Raw genomic sequence first — 21729 nt, forward strand, 5'->3', positions numbered from 1 at the left:
AGGGTTGGGGGCGGATAAAATTAGCAGCTGCGTCTGCAGGGGTGGGAGGGTGGACAGCTGGCTGGAGGGGCCCTTGTTTGCGTTTGCAGACGGCAAGCCGGAGCGGCGTTGCCCGTTTCTCCAAACTCGCGGTCGTCCCTTCCCCCACCCCCTCGTCTCAGGCCTCCATCCCTCCCTCCCCCAACCGCCTGCAAACTCAGCGCCCACGAAATTAGGAAGGAAAAGGAAGATCGATGACTCCAGATGCCGCAAACTCTGTTTCCCCTCCCCCCCCACCTGCCGCCTCCCGCCAGCCCGCGGAGCTTAGCAGGTTGTCAGCGCTCCGCCTACGCGGTCCTTGCATCTCCACCCCATTCAGGGCCTTATACCTCCTCCCCCAGAGGCCCGCCGGTGGTCGCCTCTCAGGTCTAATCCCCGTCCTAGTTTCGGCAGCTTCATCCCGCCCACCTCTGGGAGGAAAATGCCCACCTCCTGCTGGGCTCAACCTCAAGGGTCGTCCTCCTCGTCTGAATCTGACCTCGTCTTGGATGACCTCCAAGGTGCCAGTTCCGTCAATATGTGTCTCAGTTTCCCCATGAGCCGCCGAGGGAGGAGGCCCTGGCCAGGTCTCTGCCAGACAGAAACGCACGCCACCACCACCACCCCCTTGCCTAAAGGTCTCACACAGAGGCGTATTGGATTTCACTTTATTTTGTTCCCTTTCCCGTCTGTTTTGGCGTAGGGGAAAAAAAAAGAAAATCGCCGAGAGGCAGCAGCCGGAAGGTGGAGCAAGGCTGGCAGGGACTGGAGGGAGGCGGGCAGAGGGCAGGCGAGTGGATCGCCTATGCACACGAGTTTTGCTTCCCCTACCCTAATTACTGGGGTTCGGGGGAAATGGGGACAGGCATACGACAGGCAGAGGGATTGGGAATGGGCCGCGGTGTATAGGCCTTTACGGTCTTTACGTGGGTATAGGGCTGGGAGTAAGAAAGGGGTGGGGTGAGGGTGCCAGGCAAGGCGTTATTAAAGCTGCGCGCAAAGGGCGTATCCAGCCCAGCGCCAGGGGCAGGCGTGAAGAGGACTCAGTGGGGACGCAGGGGACGCGGGGACCGCCTCCAAGCCCCGCCGATTCTGGGGCTGCCTTCTGGGCCCTCCACTTGAGGCTGTAGCCAATGCGGGCTACCCCCAGCCTCGTGGGCACTCCCCATAAGGAAAAGGGGATCCAGGAAGGGCTGCTCCTCTCCACCCCCAGAGTGGAAGGGGTGGACGCGGCCTCAGGAGCTGCGGGGTAGGGGCAGGGGTTCCGCTTAAGGGAGTCCGGGATTTCGCGGGAAGCTCAGGGCCCCGGGCGAGGGCGGGGCGGGCTATCCAAAGTAGGGGTGCTCGCTCTGGAAGTTATAGTCTGGGCACACCTTCTGCACCAGTTTGTAGTCAAAGCTGAGGAAGGAGACGAAGATGCAGATGACTTTGAAGGGCTTGGCGCACAGCCAGGCGGCCTGGCTCTGCGTGTGCTCGGTGAAACACGCCTGAGACGGGTCGTACAGGCACGGGCGGTGCTTGCGCGCGCGGTCCGTCTTCTCGTACTCCACGTGGCAGTTGAAAGCGCGCGACTCTTTGGCCCCAGGCACCCCCAGCGCGCCCCCGAGCGGACCCGCCAGCGCACCGCCGAGGGTGCCCCCGAGCCCCGGCCCCGCCGCCGCTATCCCCAGCGGGGGCCCCAGCCCGGGGAGCACCCCCTCCAGGGCCAGCGTAGACTGCAGCGGGTGGGGGGCGGGCCCCGGCAGCCAGACGCCCCCAAACTCCACACGCTTGGAGGGCGGCACGATGCTGACGCTGAGGTTGCCCAGGCTGGACGAGTTGTGGCGGAAGTAGACGCTGAAGGTACCGTTCACATGGTCCACGATCTTCCCCGTCACCAGCAGAGAGAACTTGAGAGTGTGCACCCGGAAGTAAAAGTCCCCCCAGCCAAAGATCTTTTTGGCGCGGGCCGCTTTGATGGACGGCTTTCTCTTCGTGCGCTGCGCGGGCGCTCCCGCCGCCCCGGCCCGGGCCAGTGCCCCCGTGTGGTTAGCCGGCCAGGCCCAGCTCCAGGCACGCGCGGTGCCCAGGCCGTCGGAGGACTTCGGCGCTGCCGGGAGCTGATGGCCTGGGGCGCCGCCTCCGGCCGTGGCGGGGCGCAGCTCCAGGTACTGCGGCCTCCTGGACTCCGGTATCTGGGCATTGACGGCCTGGGGACGAAGGAGGAGGGAAAGAGAGACGCTGGGGTGGTTTGGGGCCACGCCGGGCCCGCCCACAGCCGCTGGGAGGACAAATGGATGCGGGCTGCCCCAGCAGTGGCTCGGGGAGTGCCCGTGGAAATGGGCTGCGGCTCTTTCAAGGTGTGTGGTCTCGGCCTCAGTTTCCGCATCTGTGAAATGACACTAGAAGCCTTGTCTTCTCACAGCACTCTGACGAGGGCTGAGAAAACCAAGAGAGCCAAAGCAGTGAGGGTTTGAAAGGGGCTGGAGCCATGAACTGTGGCTTGATTGGGAGTAACGGACCACGGAGAAGCTGGGTCAGGCAAGGGAGGCCATGACCACTGTCAGTGCCCAGCGTCAGGAAGGAGTGGGACCTCCCAGCGCACCTTCGCCAAGACTGGGGCCCCCACCCAGAGTGAGACCTCCCAGCACACCTTCGCCAAGACTGGGGCCCCCACCCAGAGTGAGACCTCCCAGCACACCTTTGCCAAGACTGGGGCCCCCACACAGGCCTCAGCCTCACCTGCCTTGAGGGGTGGAGCGCGGGAGACCCATGGAGCTGAGGAGAGCCTGCATGCTTGCTGTGGGGCTTGGGGGCTCATAGTGGGCACCCGTCTCCACCTCCAGTGCTCCTGCTGTTGGGGAGGCCTCCTGGTGGGCCTCCCCTGGGCTAGGAGGGGCACGGAGGAGCACTGCCCGGCTTGCCCCCCACCAGCTCCGTGTCTCAGGTGGCAACCGATCTGGGAGACAGCGCGGGCGAGAACAAGATGGATCGAGAGGCGGGAGCGGCCGGGCCAGGCCCGGGCCATCAATTATCCGGGGCGGGGTGGGGGGGTGGCCGCAAGTGAAGGAGAGGCGAGAGAGCGCAGAGGAAGAAATATGGAGATGCTGCTCCAGCGAGGGGAGCGGAAAGGAGAGGAGCTGTGCGTGTCAGGCTGTGTCAATCAGACCGTGCTAGCTGTGGCCACTCGGTGTGGCCCTCATTACGTGTGGGTTTGGATGTGGGGAGGGGGGAGTGCCATGTGTGAGTCTGGGGTGATTGTATTTCTGTTATATTGTATGTATCTGTCTATCTGCCTGGAGTGATGACTGTGTGTGTGTGCGCGCGCGTGCATGCGCATGCTCAGGTCTCAACCTCTGGTGATGATGGGTGTGCATGTGTCTGCCTGGGGTGGTTGTGCATGGTGACTGTGTGTGTGTGTGTGCGTGTGTGTCTGCGTGCCCCGCGTGCAGTCTGAAGAGGCTGTGTTGTGTGTCTGCCTGCTCATTGGGGCCGAGTTGTATCAGCCCACGGGGGGCTCTGTGCAGGTGTCTGGGTTGTCTGTGGGTGTGGGTCTGGGTGAGGCTGTTTCGGGTGGTGGCAGCTGCCCCTCTGTGACTGGTGTAGTCTGTGCCTGGGTTGGCTGTGTGTCTGAGGGTGGCTGTGTGTGATTCACTGAGGGTGTCACCTTCCCTCTGTGATCTCTCATCCTCTGTCCATGTGCCCATCTCTTTCTCAAGGCCCGGCCAGTGCATTTCACAATGATATAACACGCATGGTCTCATTGTGTTCTCCTGGGGCGGTGGTGCATACATGTCAGTGGCATATGAATGTTCCTGGGGGGTGGGGGGATCCCCACACTGGCCTACAGGATGAGCTGTGAGTAGGGAAAGAGGCCGGGCAGCATGGGTGTCCCCCCCCCCCCCGTTTGCCTACACCATGTGTCCATTCCATGTGTCCACAGGGGACGGGAAGAGCAGAGTCGAGCTGCTCGGCGAGAATCTCCACCGCCTGGTCCCATCCCCGCAGCTCCGCGATCCTGGGTTATTAATGCCGCCGCCACCCGCTCGTCATACATATTTATCGCCCCCCTCATTCCTCCTCCCGTCCATCTCTCCTCCCAGCTCAGGTGTGGGGGGCGGGGGCGGTGAGAGAGACTGACTCAGACTGACAAGCTTGAGCTGGCAGCTAACACCCAGAGGTGGGCCTGAGAGGGGATGGGGGGAAGGGGTCCTGGGCCGCAGAGGAGGGGACAAGGGCCTTCCAGCAGGACGGACCAAGGCTCCAGGAGGTGGGCTTAGAGAGGGCAGGGCCTGAGCCCTGGAGAGGGCAATGGAGGTGGGAGTATATCGAAGCTTCCAGGGGAAGTCCAAGAATGGGAGGGAGGAGTCATTTGAACTATGACACCTAAACTCCTCACCCCTCTGGGCCCAACCACTAGCTCTTTCCAGGGGCATCCAGGAGCCCCTACACCTGCTGATATGACCCCAAATACCGCTGAGCCCGCCCCGCCCCCAGCACAGCCCAACAGCCCTGGACACGCTGCAGCCGCTCCGGGACCTGTCCACTGCTCCGGGGCACCCGCTCTTCCCAGGCGGGGGCTGGGGAGGGAAGGAGGCTTGGCTGGGTGGTGAGGGGCGCCAGGTGTGCCCCCACCCTGATCCCAGACCAATTGCTGTCTACGCTTCTCTGATCCTGGCAAATCCCTGGGCTTTGGGTACCGGCACCCCCACCGCCGCTGGAGACAGCCAAGATAAAAGGGAAGAGTCGGGGGGAGCGGCCGAAGCGACCTTGGGGGGAGAACTCAGTCAGGGAGGGGTGAGAGTCTGCGAGGAAACGAGCCGAGAAATGGGAACACGGAATAAAATCAAACCAAACCCTCCCTCTGGCTCCCCAGCCCTCACGCTCGCGCTCCCTCGCTCGCTCTCGCTGTTTTTCCCTCTCCCTCGCTCTCTCTGTCTCTAATTTTCTCCTGCGATGCTGCTTTTCTGTCTGTCTGTCTGTCTAACTGTGGTTCTCTCCCTCTACCCTCTAGGCGGCCTGTCCCCAGCTGCGGGTGGGGGTGGGAGGGAGGGGAAAGCAAGGTGACAGGGGGGCCCCTGCCTGCCTGGGGTCTGCGGGGCTGTCCCTCCCCCTCTACGACAGAGTGGGAGCGGGGTGCTGTCCGAGGAGGGGTCCCGGTCGCTCCGGAGCTGGTTTAATTAGGCTAATTGGGCGCAGTGACATTTGCGAAGGGGAGAGGCTATCCTGGCTGTCGGCCTGGGGGGCGGAGGTGTGATGGCAGGAGGGACTGGGGGGGAGGGTGGGGGTGCGCTTCCCCAGGCGCCTCTGGGCCCTCGCCGGGTGGGAGCCAGGCCAGAAGCGCTTTGCCCCCCAGGCAGCGAGCCCACGCATTGGAGGGGAGTTGAGGATGCCTTTTTCTGCTGGACAAACTCCACTTGGTTGGGGGGTGCTCTTTGGGGATGGACTGCTGGGAATGGGGGGAGGATCAGGCTGTCGGCCCCCCATCCGCATTGCAGGGTGCGCCTTCCCCAGGCCGGTCGGTGGCTTTTCTCCCGCTGTGTGGGTCAGGCGGGACCGCTCAGGACTCTGACTGGGGGAGGGGACAGCACCCAAGAGCTGGGGCAGGAAGATGCTCCAGGCCTGGGCCGGGGAAGGAGAGGGAAGTGCGTACAGAGGCCCTGCACCTGGAAAGAGGTGGGGGCAGCCCGCAGCCAGGGTGGGTGAAATAGGCAGCATCTGGCTGGGAGCCAGAGACGGAGATGGGGGTGAGGGCAGAGGTGGGGTGGACAGGACAGGCTGTGATGAGGCCTGGGCCAGAGATTGAGGGCCACTGGGACTGAGGCCTGGGCAGGCACAGGTGCCTGGTGCAGAGACAAGGGTGGAACACGGGTAGGCATGGGAACAGCAATGAAGAGGAGGTCAGCAATGGTAGACAGGCCCTGGGCAGAGACTGGGATGCAGATGGGACAGGGGCCAAGACAGTGAAGATGGGGGAACGGAACAAGGTGGGAACTAAAGTGGGAATGGGGGAGACAGGGACGGTGGATGAGGGATGGGCACTGGGAGGAATGGGAGTGGGACGGGGATTGGGAGATGGGGATGGAACTAGAGGGGGTGGGAGTAGAAACGGGGGGTGGGCAATGGTTACTGGGCAGAAACAGGGATGCTGAAGGAGGCAGAGACCCAGGAGGTGGGGATGGGGGCTGGAATGGGAAATGGGAGACAAGGAAGGCGATAAGAGACAGGGATGGGGAGACGGGCTGAGGACAGGTATGGGAGTCAAGCCAGAGAAAAAGGCAGAAGACCGGCAGGGTCAGGCCACAGAGGGGTCTCGGGCAGGTGGAGATACCTTCTTCCAGACCCTACTGTAGCTATAGCGTGAGGGGGCGGGGATGGCTGCTGGGGCGGGCTCTGCCCTTGGACCGGGCGCCCCCTCCCCCTCAGCCCCGCCTGTCCGCCTGCTCCTGGCCTGCAGCGCAAGGCTCACCGTTATCTGAATTTTGATTTTATTTTATTTTATTTTATTTCCCTGCTTCCTAGAGCCGGCGCAGTCCCCCCGGGAACGACCGCCCCCCCCGCCCCCCGCCCCGCGCCTCACTTTATTATTGCAATAAATGTGCCTATAAAGGCGCGGGCTCCGGGGCGCGGTGGGGGGGGGGTGGGTGGGAGCCGCGGAGCTGGGATGTAATTTCCCGAAGCCGGAGCCGGAGGGGGAGTGGGCGGGGTGGAGGTGGAGGAGGGGTAGGCTAGGGAGAGGGGGAGACTCGCCCATTTCCAGCGCTCAAGGCAAGCGCCCCCCGCTCCCCATCCCTGGCCCGCAGCTCGTTCCCACCCCAAGCCCTGGGACTCGCCACGGCGCCCAGCCAGCCGGAAGCCCTGGGACCCTTCCCCCACGACAGACCCTGCCCTTTCTCCGTGACCCTGTCCCCCGTCCCCGCCCACGTGGAGTTCTAGGGCTCGGTCCAAAGTTCCACACCTCCTCCACGATGACTTCATCTCTGACCCGATGATGCCCCCTCCGCTCACCGGGTCTCTCTCAACCTTTACGCCGCCCCCAAGGACACTGTCCCTGAACCCAGTGACCCTTCTTTGCCTTGTTTCTGCCCCCAGATTACTTCCCCCCTTCCCCAGCCACCCCATCCTGGACCCCCAGCTCCTCCCTCACACCAAACCCAAGACAGTCTACCTTCTTCTTTCCGTTGGGTGCCCCTCCCATACTCGGGGGCTCTGACCCAAGGGAGCTATCAACACCCCCCCTGGCCTATGCTTCTGGCTCAGCTGCGGCCCCTGATTACCCCCAAATCCCGCGACAGCTCTGGGCCCTGGCCCAGGCTGCACGTGCCTAAGTGGCCCAGCCAGAGATTAGCTGGGGGGTTAGAGGAGGATATGGAGTCAGGAGGGGGTGGCTAGACGCAGGGCTGGGGCCAGCCGCTGCTGAGAGACTCAATTCAGCCTAATCCTTTCCTGAGGCAGGCTAGAGCTGGACGGTCCCACAGGGCCCCGCCCCTGCCCTCCCCCAGCTAATTAGTAATTAGTGATTAGTGATTAGTGACTATTGATCTCCTGCTGCTTCTCCCAGTAGGCAGCTGCTTTGGCACGGGGTGGGGAGGACGAGACAGACAAGGCGAGAAGTCAGAGGCCGTGCGGGAAAGATCCTGTCGCAGGCCTGGGCCAGAGCCCCGGGGGCGGTGGAAGCCAGGAGTCGCAGGCCCCACAGCAGACCAGGAGCCTGGAGCAAGGAGGGAGGAGGCAGAGGGCGCCTGCAGGCGGGGCGGGTGAGCAGGGTGGGAGATGGCAGGGTGCTTCACATGGGACAATTAGGGTTTCCCTGCAAACTGCCCCCCACCAGCCTCTTACTCAGTGTCAGCCCAGGGCCAGCCCTGGCACCGAGACAGCCCTGAGCGCGCACACACACACACACACACACACACACACACACACGAGCCACATTCGGATACATGAACACATCTTGAGGCTTACAATCCCATTATTGTTGTTTTGAACCTAAGTCGAGTCAGACTCTTTGTGACCCCAAGGACTATAGCCTGCCAGGCTCCTCTGTCCATGCGATTTCCCAGGCAAGAGTACTGGAGTGGGTTGCCATTTCCGTCTCATCCCCACACTCAAATGCACTCAAGATGACAAGAACGCAGACACACGCAAGCCTCGGAGACTCACATACAGACAACACAGGCGCCCCAACACACAGATATGCACCAGAGACACACCCCGATACTCCGAGGTGTGCATACACATGTGCACACATGGAGAGGGAGTCAGACACACACTGTCTTACACACAGCCCCCTTCACAGCTACACACATGCACACACAGTCTGTATGTACATGCAAACACAGATTCTCACATGCATACAAGCCGCGCTAAATGGCAGACACCCTGTCCTCCGTGGACTCCAACACGCAGGCCCAGAGCAGCAGCTCTCACACACTCAGACCCCCACTGCTCACAGCCTCACGCTCGATCTCCCTCAAGTCTTCGCCAGATGTTTCATTCCCCTTCAGGGGGCAAAGGAAATTAAACCAGATCTGTCCACAGGGGAGTTTATTTGATGGGGAGATTGGAGAGGAGAGTGGGGAGGAACCAGGAAGGAGGGGCCGGGGAGGACCACCCAGCCCCACTGCCTCTCCCCCGGGCCTTCACACCCCAGTGGGCTGTGGGGCAGAGACCCCCTCCCAGAGTTCTCTGCGAGGGCAGAGCTAGGAAGCAGGTCCCCAAGAAGCTCTTGCCGGTGGAAGCAGCGTTTGTGGAGGGGGCGCCCCCGCCCACCTCCCAGCCCCTCAAGGTCGCCAGGCTGGTTTGACGGAATCAGGGCGCCCCCGCCAGCCTCACTAAGGTTCCCCGCCCTGCTGGAGCTGCTGAAGGCTTCCGGACGAGCAGGTGGGAGGCCAAGTCGGGGGTCTACACCCCTTCCGGACTCTGGAGGGCCTGGGGGCTGGGACGCAGGGAGTCAGGCTTTGGGAAGCTACCTGCCTGCCCCTGAGACTAGGTAGGTCACACTGAAGGTAGGAAACGGGAGAGTCAGGGGCAGGGGGCTGGTGTCAGAAGATAGGGGTCCAGGGCCTAGGCCCCCATTGTGGGATGCACAGCGGGGCACAGATGGCTGCCGTGTGAAGCAGGGACTCACGCTCGCCCCTTCAGAGCCAACACCACACTCCACACCAGCACACACGCACCCTGGACGCCAGCACTAGACACGCCAGCCTGGCTGCCACGCAAGGCAGGCACACACACGGTGCACACGCTGACCCGCACACTCCACACCAGCACACGTGAACGCCCGTGTGTGGAATTGAAGCTGCCAAGTCTGGAGGGACGCAGATGAAGTCTGGGCCCCTTTAGCCTGTCTTTGCCCTGGAGCTTCAGGGAAACAGGCCAGCCTCGGGGAGATGGAGCGAGGAGAGGACGGGAGGAGAGACTCTGTCCAGACAGCCCACACCCCCTACCCGCCGGGCGCGCGAGAGGGGTGTGTCTGTGAGGTTGTGCAGGGGAGACGGTGTCTCCGCGGGAAATGCGATGGGAGATGGTAGCCAAGTTCGGCGGTATCTGTGTGGGTCCGTGTGCGCGCGTGTGTTCGGGGAGTCTGCTCGGAGCACAGTGCCCGCCTGGCGTTGTGACAAGAGCAGAGGAGAGAAATGAGAAGGCGGGGGTGGAGGGGTGGAAGGACAGACAGCGAGGAAGGCGAGTGAGGTTGGCGCGGAGAGACGGCAAGGCTGACACCCTGCTGGCTTGTCTGTCTGTCTCGCACTCCCGCTCCGTCTGGCACACTCGTGGGTCGGGCTTCGTCCCCTCCCCCGCCTCGCCTGGAGCGGGATCCGAGTCGGGCCTCCACCCTGGCACCCCCCAATTCCACCCCACCCCACCCGGGACCCTCAGCCAACTTGCGCTGGGAGAGCGCCTATCCTGCACCGGGAGTCTGTCTGTCCGCGTCCCCCCCTCCTCCCACCCCGAGCCGGGCAAAGTTGGGAAGCTCTGCGCTGTAGCCGAGGCGGGCGCACGGAGCCCTGGCGCTCTGGGCCCTTGGCGTCCGGGACCCCCACGCTCGCGCCACCTCCCGGCTCCCCTTACCTTCCTCAAGAGCCACGGGCCAAAGAGCAAGAGAAGCCATTCCGGGAGCAACCGCATCTTCCCGGGCGGCCGGGCGCGGCGGGCGCCGGGCCTGGGGACGAGGGGCCCCGGCGGGCGTGCCGCGGGGAGGCTGCCGGAGCGGCGGGAGCGGGCGGCGCGGCCCGCGGACTGAGCGGCGAGAGGCGGGGAGCGCGGCGCCGGGGGCGGGGCGCGGGCGGGGGAGAAAGTTGGGTCGGACTCGGGCGGGCGGGCGGGGGGGCGGGGCTCCGCGGCGCGCCAATCCCGGCCGCGCCCCGCGCGCCCCCTCCCGCCCGGCCGGGGGCGCCGAAGGTGACTTTCACCCCGACACGCCCCAGACACGCCCCCGGCCCAGGTGCGGAGCGAACCGGGCTGCGGGGCTCGGGGGCCGCGGACCTGAGAGGCGGGGTGGGTGCACCGCTGAGGAGCAGGGCCGGGGGTGGGGCTCCTCCTAGCTCCGGGACCTTGTTCCCCAAGCGGGGAACGGAGAGTGGGGGGCCTGGCGAGGCTCAGCAGCCCAGCAAGACCGGGGTCCCTCGGAGCTCCCGGCCTCTTCGGTGCTCCGGGTCCGGGAGGGTCCCCGGGCAGGAGCAGGGCAGAGGCCGAGGTGAGGGCGGGCGGGGCCCCGGGCGACTGCCGCCGCGCGGCGCTGACGGGGATGGATGGGCGCCCCGCGGCTCATTCGGCCCGGAGATGAGTATCATTGATCACGGACGGAAACCCCATCACGTCTGTCAATAGGGCTGACAAACGGCGGCCGCCGCCCCCACCCCCGCCTTCAAGGCACCTCTGCGGTCTCAGGACCCCTCCGCTAGACGCGCCGTTCACCTTTGCCCCTCGCCCCCTCTGCTGACCCCCCACGCCTCCCAGAGCGTCCCTGCGTGGGGGTTGGGCAGGAGCCGCACCAACGGCCCGGCTTCTTGGTGCGATCTCCATCCATCTCTTTCAGCCCAGGGTCCCATCTTTCACCATCAGTCACTCTAGATCCTTCTCCCCTTTCTCCTCTTGCCCTGTCCTTGTCTCTGTCCCGGTCTGGTCCTGTCTCTGTCTCAGTCCTCTTGGCTGTTTCTTCATCAGCTCCCTCCTCCCCCTAGTCTCTCTCTCCTGCCCAGGGAGCCTTCAGCTGTCCGCTGTTGCTATGCACTGAGGCTGTGGCTGAGGCTGTGGTATGACCGACACCTCGACAGCGAGAGAGGGACAAGCAAAGAGACAGAGAGACAGATGCACACCGGGAGACCCCAACGCATGTCCCCAGCACGCACGCAGGTGCCGCGCAGGGGCAGGCCACACAGTAGGGGCGGAGTGAGACATTCACACAGAGAACAGTGCACGCACGCCCGGGGCTCGATCCACCAGATGGACAGTCGGTTTACACAGGGTGCGCATACAGAGCCCGGAGAGATAAATGCAACTTTCATCAAGAGACACGCATACCCAGCCAGGTACTCAGAGCCGACCCCACCTTCCTTGCCTTGGCAGAGAGGTGGACATTCACAGACAGTGATGGGCACACACAGGTGTACGCTGGCACTGGCAGTCCAAAAGACAAGCCCGGGCACACACAGACAGACAGACAGACACATGGATGTGACAAGACACAAAACAAGGATCAGGAATGCTGAGAAGATGAAGTGGACACAGCTACTCAGGGAGAGACAGACAGCGCCCTGGACCAGGAGCCTGGGTGTAGGCGGGGCAGAGAGGGAGGCAGGGAGAGGCAGGATGAGCCAGGCCGCGGGCCACAAGGCTCCATCCAGAATCCTGAGCCCGAGTGCCACACACAGGGGCTGCTGAGGTGGTAGTGGGTAGTGGGGGCAGTGGGCACACTCAGGCCCATGGTACCCAGGACAGAAGCCCACCTGTTTTTCTGGAGTCCTGACCCACCCCACCTCGCCTCCTTTTGCTGGTCTCAGGTCACAGCTTCCTGTCCCCAGCTTCCTCACTCACACACACACACACACACACACACACACACACACTCCCTGTCTCCATCTCGGTGTCTCTCTCATTCTGTCTGTATCAGCCTCTGGCTCTGCCCCGTCTCTTCTCCATCTCTGTCTTAGGTCTCTCTGCCATCCTTGCCAGGCGGGGAGTTTTTGAGCACTGCCTTCAGGCAGACCCTCTCCTGGCCGTCCTGGTGGGCAGAGGGAGGATGCTGACTGGAGGGGGTATGTGTTCCAAGCCGCAGCTGGGGGCCCCTCTCGCTCTGCCCAGGATCTTGAGGCGACAGGCAGAGAATCAGTGGCTCCCCGGGGGCGCCAGATGCACGCTGGCAGAGGGAGGCAGTGAGGGGGTGGGGCCGCTGGTTGGGAGCAGACAGGCGCTGGGGGAGGGGAGGAGCCGGCTGGAGGGGAGTAGAGGGGGTGTGGCAGAATAGCCCCAGGGAAGGAAGTGAGAGGCTGGACTGGGGTCCGAGGGCAGGTGCATAATTAGTGTGCTGGGGGGGGTGCGGGTTGTGCTGGGCTTCCGGATGAGCTGGGCTGCAGGAGTGAGTACGCCACCTGGTGGACAGACGATGACACAAGCCTCCCTCTAAGCAATCAACAAGGACGCCCCTTTTCCCCAGGAGGATGGCTCTTCTTGGGGGCCCTACGGTGCGGAGCCGGGGAGCTTGCGGAGGATGGCAGAACTGGCTTGGAAGCTGAGGCTGGAGCTGGCACCTCACGGCTTAGAGGGAAGGGGAGGGGTCTTCTTTCTGGACGTGGCTGGATCCATAGCTTCCTCCCTCAAGAAAGGAGGAATAGACTGAGAAAGTTGAACCAGGGAGGGAGGGGGAATGAAAAGCAATGCTCCTCTTTTGGGAGCTGGGCTTCCCTGGTGGCTCAGAGGGTAAAGACTGCCTGCAATGAGGAAGACCCAGGTTCGATCTCTCTGTTGGGAAGATCCCCAGGAGAAGGGAATGGCCTCCCGCTCCAGTATTCTTGCCTGGAGAATTCCATGGACAGAGAAGTCTGGCCGGCTACAGTCCATGGGGTTGCAGAGTTGGACACGACTGAGCGACTCACACACACACACTAGGTTTCTTTAGGTGTTTAAAGCTGCCTTCTTTGAGCATATTTGCTACGGCAGGAAAAGGGGGGCTGTAACCCTCTCTCAGTCTAGGACCGTGTAAAGCAGTGTGGCCTTCTGCACGGGAGTTGCAGACCTGGGCTTCCCAGGTGGCGCTAGTGGTAAAGAACCTGCCTGCCAATGCAGGAGACGTGAGACGACGGTTTGATCCCTGGGTCAGAAAGATCCCCTGGAGGACGGCATGGCAAACCACTCCAGTATTCTTGTCTGGAGAATCCCATGGACAGAGGAACCAGTCCATAGCGTTGCAAAGAGTTGGACGCGACTGAAACAGCTTAGCACACGTGGGACCCCCTTTGACCGTAGCGGTCATCAGCACCTGGGGTGGGAACTGGGTTTGTTGGTGGCCCGTGAGGCCTGGAAAACTGACCTTCCCAGCTGTAACCACAAATGCTTTCCTTTTCCTGAACCCAGGGTTCTTACTCTTGACGTCTGATTAATCAGTCTCTGTGAGGATGTTAATGCTTCAAGAGCAAACTTAGCCGACTGGGAATGGGACCATCCTGAAGGACTAGAAAGTCGTCCACAATCCCAGTGTGTTCATCTCGTCCTGTAGGATTTCTCGCTGTGGAGGAGCAGTTTAAGGATGGGTGGTAGTGACAGTGCAGAGAAAATGCAGATCCTGGAGGTAAGGGTCCATCGGCCAGAGAGATCACATGTTTCCGAAAGGTGAAGTCACTGGCTCAAAAGTTGACACAGCCAGGAGAAGCAGGTCTTTCTGGCCAAGTTCCGTGCCACCCTCAATCCTTGCCGCAGCCCAGCCAACGGGGATGGAGGCCAGAAGGGCCCTGAAGACCAGATGCTCCAGCCTTCCTGCAGCACAGAGCATGGCTCCCTCTGGTGGCCGGAGCATGCAAGCACAGGCCAGCTCTCAGAGCCTCACATTCAGGTAGACAGACACAAACGCTTTTTTTTTTTTTTACAATTTTATTTATAACAATATCTGTGTTATTTAGTTGTAAAGGAATTCAGCAAAAATTATTAAAACGTTCGTGTCCCCAAAACGGGGCTGCCCGCTTGCCCTTCCTCGGTGCGCCCCACTTTCTCCTCGTCCCCAGGGGAGGGGAGCCTGGGGGGACTGTTTCCCAAAGAAGTCTCCAGCCCTGGGAGCCACCGCGGGGGCACGGGAGAAGGGGAGGGCCTGTCTGGGAGGGATGCTGAGCGCGGCCATCTCAGAGGTGCCCCTGGAGTGGGGGCTGGGGCTTGGGATGGCCTCCCCCAAGAAGAGCTAAAAAACTCCATCCTTCCCTTCCTACCTCAGCCAGGGCCAAATCTTCCAAGACAAGGGCAGCAAAGGACTCACCCTCCTCAGGATCCCAGAATCAGCCCTCAGGGGACCGGCGGGGTTGGGGGCGGGGGCGAGAGGGGAGAGCCTCGACAAAGTGTCTTGTACGGGGAGGGGGACGCAGCACCACCAGCTCTCCCAGTGGGGGTGCGTTTTTGGTGGGAAGGTGGGAGGCAGGGCTCCCTTATACCTGTAATTTGCAGGAGCCCCCCTCCTGTTCCCCCCCTCCCGGAAGGCAGCATGGGGGGGGGGCGTTGCTGAGGAGCAGGCAGGAAGGAGAACGGAAAGAGATAATACTGTGCTCGCTTGCTCGCTTGCTCACTCACATATAAAAAGTAATTCCTTCATTTTTTTACATTTATACATCCCAGCAGGGCTGGGGAGGGGTTGGCTGGGCAAGAGGGGGGCTCCTCGAAGGACTTTTCTGGCCGGGGGCAGGAGGCTCTCTGGGGAGGTCCGATGGTGGAGGACCCTATGCCAAGGGGTCCCCTATCTCGTCCTCGGGGCCCCGGCCCAGGAGTTCTCGCTTCTCGTCCGTGCTGGCCAGAGAGTGGCGGCTGCCATGGCCTCCCATGTACAGTGTGGCATACACGGGGTTCGTGAAGTTGGTGGGCTGCAAGCAAGAGGGTGCAGCTGGGGCTCAGACACAGGGCTCTGTGGCTTAGGTACCTTCCGCCCACCTCCATTCCATCATCCAGCCCAACACGCTTGGTCGCCCCACCCACAGCCCCCATCCCTGTCCTGGAAGCCCCCTCCCCTGCCCTCCCGGCCCACCTTGTCAGGGTCTAGGGCGAAGTCAGCATCCAGTAGGCCCCCTACATCATCAGGCTCCCCGCCTTCATACATCTTATAGGTGGGATTCCCGATCTCCACGTTCATGGCCCCGTTGGTCATCCGCTGGTGCTGGAAGCCCTTAGCCCTGGCGAGGGAGGTGGGAGCATGAGGGCAGGGATTCTAGGAGGGGTGAGACTAGGGCAGTAACGTGGCCGTAATTTTCCAGACTCTCCGCAACTCACCCTCGGACTCGCCGCTTGTACCAGAACACCACTCCGGCTACCAGGAGCATCAGCAGCAGCGACAGCAGGGGAATCAGGATGGAGGCCATATCTAGAGGGGAGGAGGAGGGCAGCTGAGTCCAAAAGGCCTCGGAGGCACAACCTACCCCATCCCAGGTCCCCGCCACCTACGTCCAGGCTGCTGCTGGCCGACCACTTGCTCCTCACACCGGGGTCCCGCCATGTGGGGTGGGCACCTGCAGATGGGAGGGGCAGAGATGAGTGGGCAGGCCTTCCACTGAGGAAACTGGGAGGGGCCGCAGGCTCCGGCCGGTCTGGCTCAGACTTGGGGGAGGGAAGGCTGATCTAGGCCTCGGTGAGGCACAGGCCCAACTCACTGGCACTCAGGCATCATTTTGCTGTTCATGGTGCAGGAACCGCCATTGCTGCAGTGGCCATCGCAGGTCAGACAGCTGGGGGCCACCCGGCCGTCGGAGCAGCTGCGGGGAGGAGCGCAGAGGCTGGGCAGGACTGGTGGAGGGCGGCCAAGGGGCCGGGAAGGGGCGGGGCCAGGAGGGGCGGGGGCGGGGCCGGGAGGTGGGTGGGGCGGGGCCGGGAAGTGGCGGGGCGGGGCCGGGAGGCGGCGGGTGAGACAGACCGGGAGTGGGCCCCACTCACTTGCAGGTGACATCACCGCTCTGCTTGTTGACCACACAGGCCCCGTCGAGACAGCGGCTACACTTGTTGACCTCACACCTGGGCCCCTCGAAGTGGACGGTGCAGCGGCATTGGCGGGAGCTATCGGCGGCCATCAGGCACGTGCCAAAGTTCTCACAGTACCCAGAGCACTGGCCTGTGGTTCGGGGGATGGGAGAGGAGGGGTCTCAAGCCTCAGTGTCAAGAGGGTCCTCCAGAGGTGGTGGGGGGCAGCTGGCATTTGGGGTGACTTCCCCCTCCTCCTGAGGCCCCCAGCGTCCCCATGTCACAGGCTCCAGGGTTACAGAGATGTCCCGGAGCATCCCAAGAGCAAACTGCTTTTGCTTGAATAATCCTGATACCAGAGGGTTCCCCGCCTCGGGGCAGCCAGGGGTGTGCTGACCTCTCCCTGGGGAGAAGCCCTGGCACCTCGAGCCTGGCTGAGCTGCGAATGGCCTCCTTGCCTAGAACTAGCCCCTGTAACCCGCACCCCCTCGCCCCCCCCCCTCCCGCCTCCATCGGGGATGGCTCACTCACGGTACTGGCAGCGGTCCCCCAGGAAGCCAGGCAGGCATCGGCACTGCGGCTGGTTGCCCTGGTTGACAGTGCAGGTGCTGTTGTTGGCACAGTAGCCCGCACACACCTGCTGGGTGCATTTGGGGCCCGTGAAGCCTGTGGGGCACCGGCACGTGGGCATGCCTGGCGGGAGACGAGGTGTGAGTGGGACTGTGGCCCACTGAGCCGCCCGGCCCTGCAGCGGGGGAACAGAGCTGGGAGGGCCCGGCAGGAGGCAGGTGGCGCAGGACAGCAACTCCGGGGCCGGGGGCGGCAGGCAGGAGGGCAGCAGAGCTGAGGTGAGGCAGGGCAGAGGCGGCTTGGGGGCGGCAGGGCCCAGGGGCCAGGAGGAGTCCTGGCAGGAGAACCAGAGGCCGTACCCGAGGGGGAGGCCGCGCAGGTGCCCCCGTTCCGACAGTGTTCCCAGCACTGGTCCAGCTCACACCTGTCGCCTGTGTAACGGGGCTGGCATCGACACTTAGGCTGCCTCCGCGCGTTGAGGAAGCAGCTGCCGCCGTTGAAGCATTGTAGATTACAGGTTCCAGGCCGAGGAGCTGCAGGAAGGGTCGTCAGGGGCAGAGCCGGGGCAGGGGACGGATTCAGGGGCTGCAGGGTGGAGGGTTCCAGAGCAGCAATGAGGGACGGGGGCGGAGGGGGGGGGCGTGAGCATACCGTCCGGCGGGGGCGTCGGCGAGGGCACAGCCACACAAGTGCCGTTGTCCAGCCGCTTCCCGTTGGGACAGGTGCAGACGGGCCCGCTGGGACTCAGCAGGCAGAGCCACTCGCACTTCTTGCGGTCACAGGGGTTGGTCACTGCAGGGGTGGGCAGCGTGGGAGAAGGCTGAGTCCTATGACCCAGAACCTCCCCTGCCCACCAAGACCTGAGGCTGCAGCTTGGAGACAGCACCCCGGGGCCTTTCCCGCCCCGGCCCGGGCTCTCCCTCTCCGCCCACCTTCAGGCTGCTTATGCTGGTGGTATAGGACCACGTCGGAGGCGTGGCTCAGGCCCCCGGTCAGGTTGATCAAGGGGCTGTGTCCGAACTTATGGATCTTGAAGACACGATTATTGATGTAGGTGACGCCATAGATGTAATCCTCGAAGACATCAATGCTGAAGGGGTGACTCAGGCCTGGGGAGAAGTCAGAGGGCACTCAGGCCTTAGTCACACTCTCGGGTCACTGGGTCCCAAGGCTCTCGGGGACCTCAAGCTCAACACGTCCTGTTCAGACCTCCCCTCAACCTGTTCCTCCCACTGGCAACAGGTCCCATCAGCCCCCGACTTGTGGGGTCAGGAGCGACTTCTGCTCCCTCTCCCCACGTGTGCTAAGTTCCCATTATCACCCATGGCGCCTCCACGCAGCTCAACACCCACTGGTAGAATGATGTGAAGGTGGCCCAGAGGGTCAGGGTAGACTCAGGCCTGCAGGACTGGTGCAGGGGGTGTCTGGTTGGGAGGATGGCAGGCACTGGGTGAGGCCTTGAGCCCAGAGGGGAGGACAGGGGCCTGAGGTCAGGGCTGCAAGGCTGCTGGTGGAGGCTGACCTCGTTTGCTGTCAGCAGCCACGATGGGGTCCGTCCCATTGAGCCGGATGCTACCGATGACTGACAGCTTGGCATCTGCCCAGTAAAGCCGTTCATTGTGATAATCCACGGCCAGGCCTGGGGGAGCAGAGAGCGCTGTGAGGCCCTGCCTTCCCGCCTCAGGTTCGGGGAGCAAGCAGGACGCTGTCTATGTTTGGGACGGCTCCACCCTGTCCCCACGGTCACTTGCAGTCACCTTTTCTGGGAAAAGCCTCCACAGCCCCTCTGTCCCATCCCAGTCCAATCCCCCTCCCGTCCCCAGCTTTTGTGTGGCCCTGAGCTCAGCAGACCCACCTCTCCCCCACCCCCACCCCTGCAGCATGGACCTGTGGGCCACTGGATGTTGTCCTGAACCAGCGTCTCCCGAAGGGTTCCATCCATTGCTGCTGTTTCAATCTTGGGGTGGTTCCCCCAGTCTGACCAGTACATGGTGCTGGGGAGGGACAAGAAGTGAGTGTGGGCAGGACATGGGTTCCAAGAGGAGGTCACTCAAGGGGGACACAGAGAGGAGGGTGTTCTGTCCGTCTCCTCCATAGAGAGTCAGGGGGAGTCAACCTCCTGACTAGGTTAAAGATCTCTAACACTGCTATGTACGGCTCGGGTCCCAGTTCAGTAGGCAGAGCTGCCCCCTGGAGCAGAGAAGCCCAGAGCCTGGCTGCCCATGACTGCCAGCACAGCGGAAGCCAGGCCCCAGCTGGGCAAGCCAGTGTGATCCCGGGGGACACCAGGTAGGGCTAGCGCTGGACGCAGCCTGTAAGACCCAGCAGGACCCTGACCTCAGGCTGGTCTGGGAGGAAACGCCCACGCTGGGGGCTGGACACCCAGCTCCATCCCAGGGGCTTCCGAGCCCCAGCCCAGATGCCTCCCCACAGCACCCCCGCCCACCCTCTCAGTGGGTCCACCACGATGGCATGGGGCTCGTCGATCATGCCGGAGATAAGCGTCTTGCGGTTCTCGCCCTTTATCTGTGCAACCTCAATCACATCCCGGCCAGAGTCGGTCCAGTACACGTTGCCAGCCACCCAGTCGATGGCGATGCCCCTCGGCATCTTGAGCCCTGAAATCTGGATGGGGGGGTGGGTCACAGGTTCAGAGGTTACCGCCTTTGGCCTTCCTGCCTATAATCCAGCCCCCCACTCCCTGTCCCTGCTGTTACCATTACTCTGTGTTACTGAGGAACAAAGTGAGGCCCAAAGAGGCTCAAGAGCTTGGCAACACTGATGGGGTGGGCCGGCTCTGACGCCGAAGGCCAAGTGCCCGCAGCGCCCTGCAGCCTCGGGCCACCACGTGGTGGCGCCACCTACTGACCACGGTGCTGCTCTGCCTACCTGCTGCCCATGCCTCGGGCTGTCATCTGAAGGTCGCCCTGCATGCCGGCCTCATCCTTTGCCCCCTTCCTCTGTCCTCTGCAAACTCTGAACCGTCTGCTGTTTGGAGACCTCCCACCCAGTCTGTGCCTCCACGTAGGTCCCACCCTAGGCTGGGTGCTCACATTGAGGTGGGTGACGCCCCGGTCAATCTGTCGCCGGTGGCGATTGGAAGTGGTGGGAGGCGCTGCAGGGGGCAGGCTGCGGTAGGAGATGGTGCCTGTGTGCCAGTTGGTCCAGTAGACGTGGCCAGCCTTGACGTGGACATCCATGGCATCGATGCGGACGCTCTCGTCACCCTGGAAGGCCTGCTCGTAAGCCGAATGCGGGTGGCTGGGGAATAGGCTGCGGATCTCGTTGTCGTCAGCGATATACAGGACCTGATACTCAGAGCCTGGAGGGACAAGAGCCCAGATGTTGGCAGCGGTGAAAGCGCGGGGGCTGGGGGCTGTTGGACCTAGAGCTGGGCAAGCTGTGCTCCCTACCCAGTCCCACCCCTTTCACATTAACAGTGTCTTCTCTCCTAGTCAAGCCATCTGACGTGGCCTGAAGCCTCTGCTCATCCCGCCCCAGTGCCAGGTTTGAGGGCTCCAGCCTGAGTCCTTGAACTTCCTCCTCTCCTGAGGTGATCTAGGGTGACTTGCTACTCCAAAAAACTGTCTCTCCTCCTCCAGCCTCAGGGACCTCGGCCTCCTCACGGCCTCTGCGGGCATCACCACAGTCTCTGCCCCATAATGTCTGATATCTGCTCACTGGTGCACACACATGTGGGGGTGCCTGAGCACCGCCGTGGAGGCGTGTAGGTGTGCATGGGCCGATGAGTGCACTCGGACATATCTGGGGTTGTGTGTGCCTGGGTGTGTGTACATGGATATGGGTGTCTTTGTATAGAGACGTGAGGAAGGGGCAGCTGTGCATCAAAGCATATGTTCTCACCAGAAAAAAGGTAAATATGTGAAATGAAGGATGTGTTCTATTAACTCAACGGGGGGAATTCTTTCACAAGGTGTATGTACACACCTTAATGCTCACATTAAATGTCTGACAGTTTTGTCACTGATACCTCACTAACGCTGAGGAAAGCATAATGGGCATGTGCAGGTGGGGTACTCTTGACTGTGTGAGTGGTGATGCTTTCGCCCCAGAACCTCTAGTCTCTGCACGGCTGCCAGCCACGTTCAGGAAGCTGTCTGGTGGGTCTGGAATTGCAGGCTTGGGCAAGGGTGCCCCGGAGGAAGACACCGCAGGCCAGGTTCCCGTCCTGTCCCGGCGCCGGAAGCCCCGCCCTCTCCCCGCCCTCTCCCCGCCCTACCTTCCGCCCTCTCCACGCCCTCTCCCCGCCCTACCTTCCGCCCTCTCCCCGCCCTCTCCCCGCCCTACCTTCCGCCCTCTCCCCGCCCTACCTTCCGCCTTGCAGGTGTTGTGCGTCTTCATGAAGTTGCGCGCGCAGCTGCATAGGTGGCCGCCCTTGGTGTTGTTGCAGAGCTGCGAGCAGGTGCCGAAGCGCAGGCACTCGTTGATGTCTGGGGGTTACACGCCCGGGTCAGGGAGAGTCTCACGGCGGGGGCTTCTGCCCGCCTCGTGGACTCCCCCTTCCTACCCTGGCATCCGGGCTGGCCTGGCACCGTGTGGAAGCCAGTGCGGCAGGCACAGTAGGCGGCTTTCTCAGTGCGCACGCAGCGGGCCTCATCCCCGCAGATGCTGGCGTTGGTGGCGCAGCTGGTCAGCTTGGGGTCTGCGGAGACAGCGAGTCTAGGCCTGGGCTTAGGCTCTGCGTCGCTCCCGACCCCCGCCCACGCCGGCACGCGGGTCTCACCCTCACCCATGCTGCAGTCCTCCTCGTCAGAGCCGTCCCCGCAGTCATCGAACATGTTGCAGCGCAGGGAAGAGGAGAGGCAGCGCTGGTTCCGGCACAGAAACTCCTTCTTGTCTTTGCAGCGCGAGGTCTGGGCCGTGGGCGGCTCTGGCGGAGGGCGTGGCTTCAGGCCCTGGCATTTACCACCCTGCCCCCTCTTCCCACAGGAACCCCCGCTCAGTCACAGGTAGAGGGGCCCCAAGCCTGGCTCTCAAGCCTCAAGGGGAAGCTGGTTAAACTGT

The 21729-nt window shown here is 62.9% G+C and overlaps 2 protein-coding genes across 5 annotated transcripts in view; both read right to left on the reverse strand.

Annotated features, from left to right (window-relative positions):
• Positions 1-672: 672 nt before the first annotated feature.
• Positions 673-10266, reverse strand: NXPH4 (neurexophilin 4). The gene is made up of 2 exons (XM_020878410.2): positions 10066-10266; positions 673-2207 (listed from the first exon to the last, which is right to left on the reverse strand). The coding sequence occupies exons 1-2, from the start codon at positions 10120-10122 to the stop codon at positions 1344-1346; spliced, it is 921 nt and encodes a 306-aa protein (XP_020734069.1). The 5' UTR covers positions 10123-10266; the 3' UTR covers positions 673-1343.
• A 3793-nt stretch (positions 10267-14059) lies between these two features.
• Positions 14060-21729, reverse strand: part of LRP1 (LDL receptor related protein 1) — an 81696-nt gene continuing 74026 nt past the window's right edge. For 2 of the 4 annotated variants that reach the window (XM_070454758.1, XM_070454756.1), the window contains 17 exons: positions 21455-21595; positions 21233-21367; positions 21036-21155; positions 19758-20026; positions 19151-19329; positions 18592-18698; positions 18227-18343; positions 17637-17813; positions 17356-17496; positions 17064-17237; positions 16666-16827; positions 16111-16285; positions 15831-15932; positions 15625-15689; positions 15454-15544; positions 15212-15356; positions 14060-15050 (listed from right to left, as the gene is read on the reverse strand). In XM_070454758.1, coding sequence (XP_070310859.1) covers positions 14910-15050; positions 15212-15356; positions 15454-15544; positions 15625-15689; positions 15831-15932; positions 16111-16285; positions 16666-16827; positions 17064-17237; positions 17356-17496; positions 17637-17813; positions 18227-18343; positions 18592-18698; positions 19151-19329; positions 19758-20026; positions 21036-21155; positions 21233-21367; positions 21455-21595 — 2441 coding nt within the window. In that variant the 3' untranslated portion in view covers positions 14060-14909. Of the gene's footprint in view, positions 15051-15211; positions 15357-15453; positions 15545-15624; positions 15690-15830; positions 15933-16110; positions 16286-16665; positions 16828-17063; positions 17238-17355; positions 17497-17636; positions 17814-18226; positions 18344-18591; positions 18699-19150; positions 19330-19757; positions 20027-21035; positions 21156-21232; positions 21368-21448; positions 21596-21729 lie in introns of all 4 variants that reach the window. The other 2 variants (XM_070454757.1, XM_070454755.1) reach the window with 1 other exon arrangement.

The sequence above is a fragment of the Odocoileus virginianus genome, chromosome 24 (assembly GCF_023699985.2).
Source record: "Odocoileus virginianus isolate 20LAN1187 ecotype Illinois chromosome 24, Ovbor_1.2, whole genome shotgun sequence".
NCBI classification, from domain to species: Eukaryota; Metazoa; Chordata; class Mammalia; order Artiodactyla; family Cervidae; genus Odocoileus; species Odocoileus virginianus.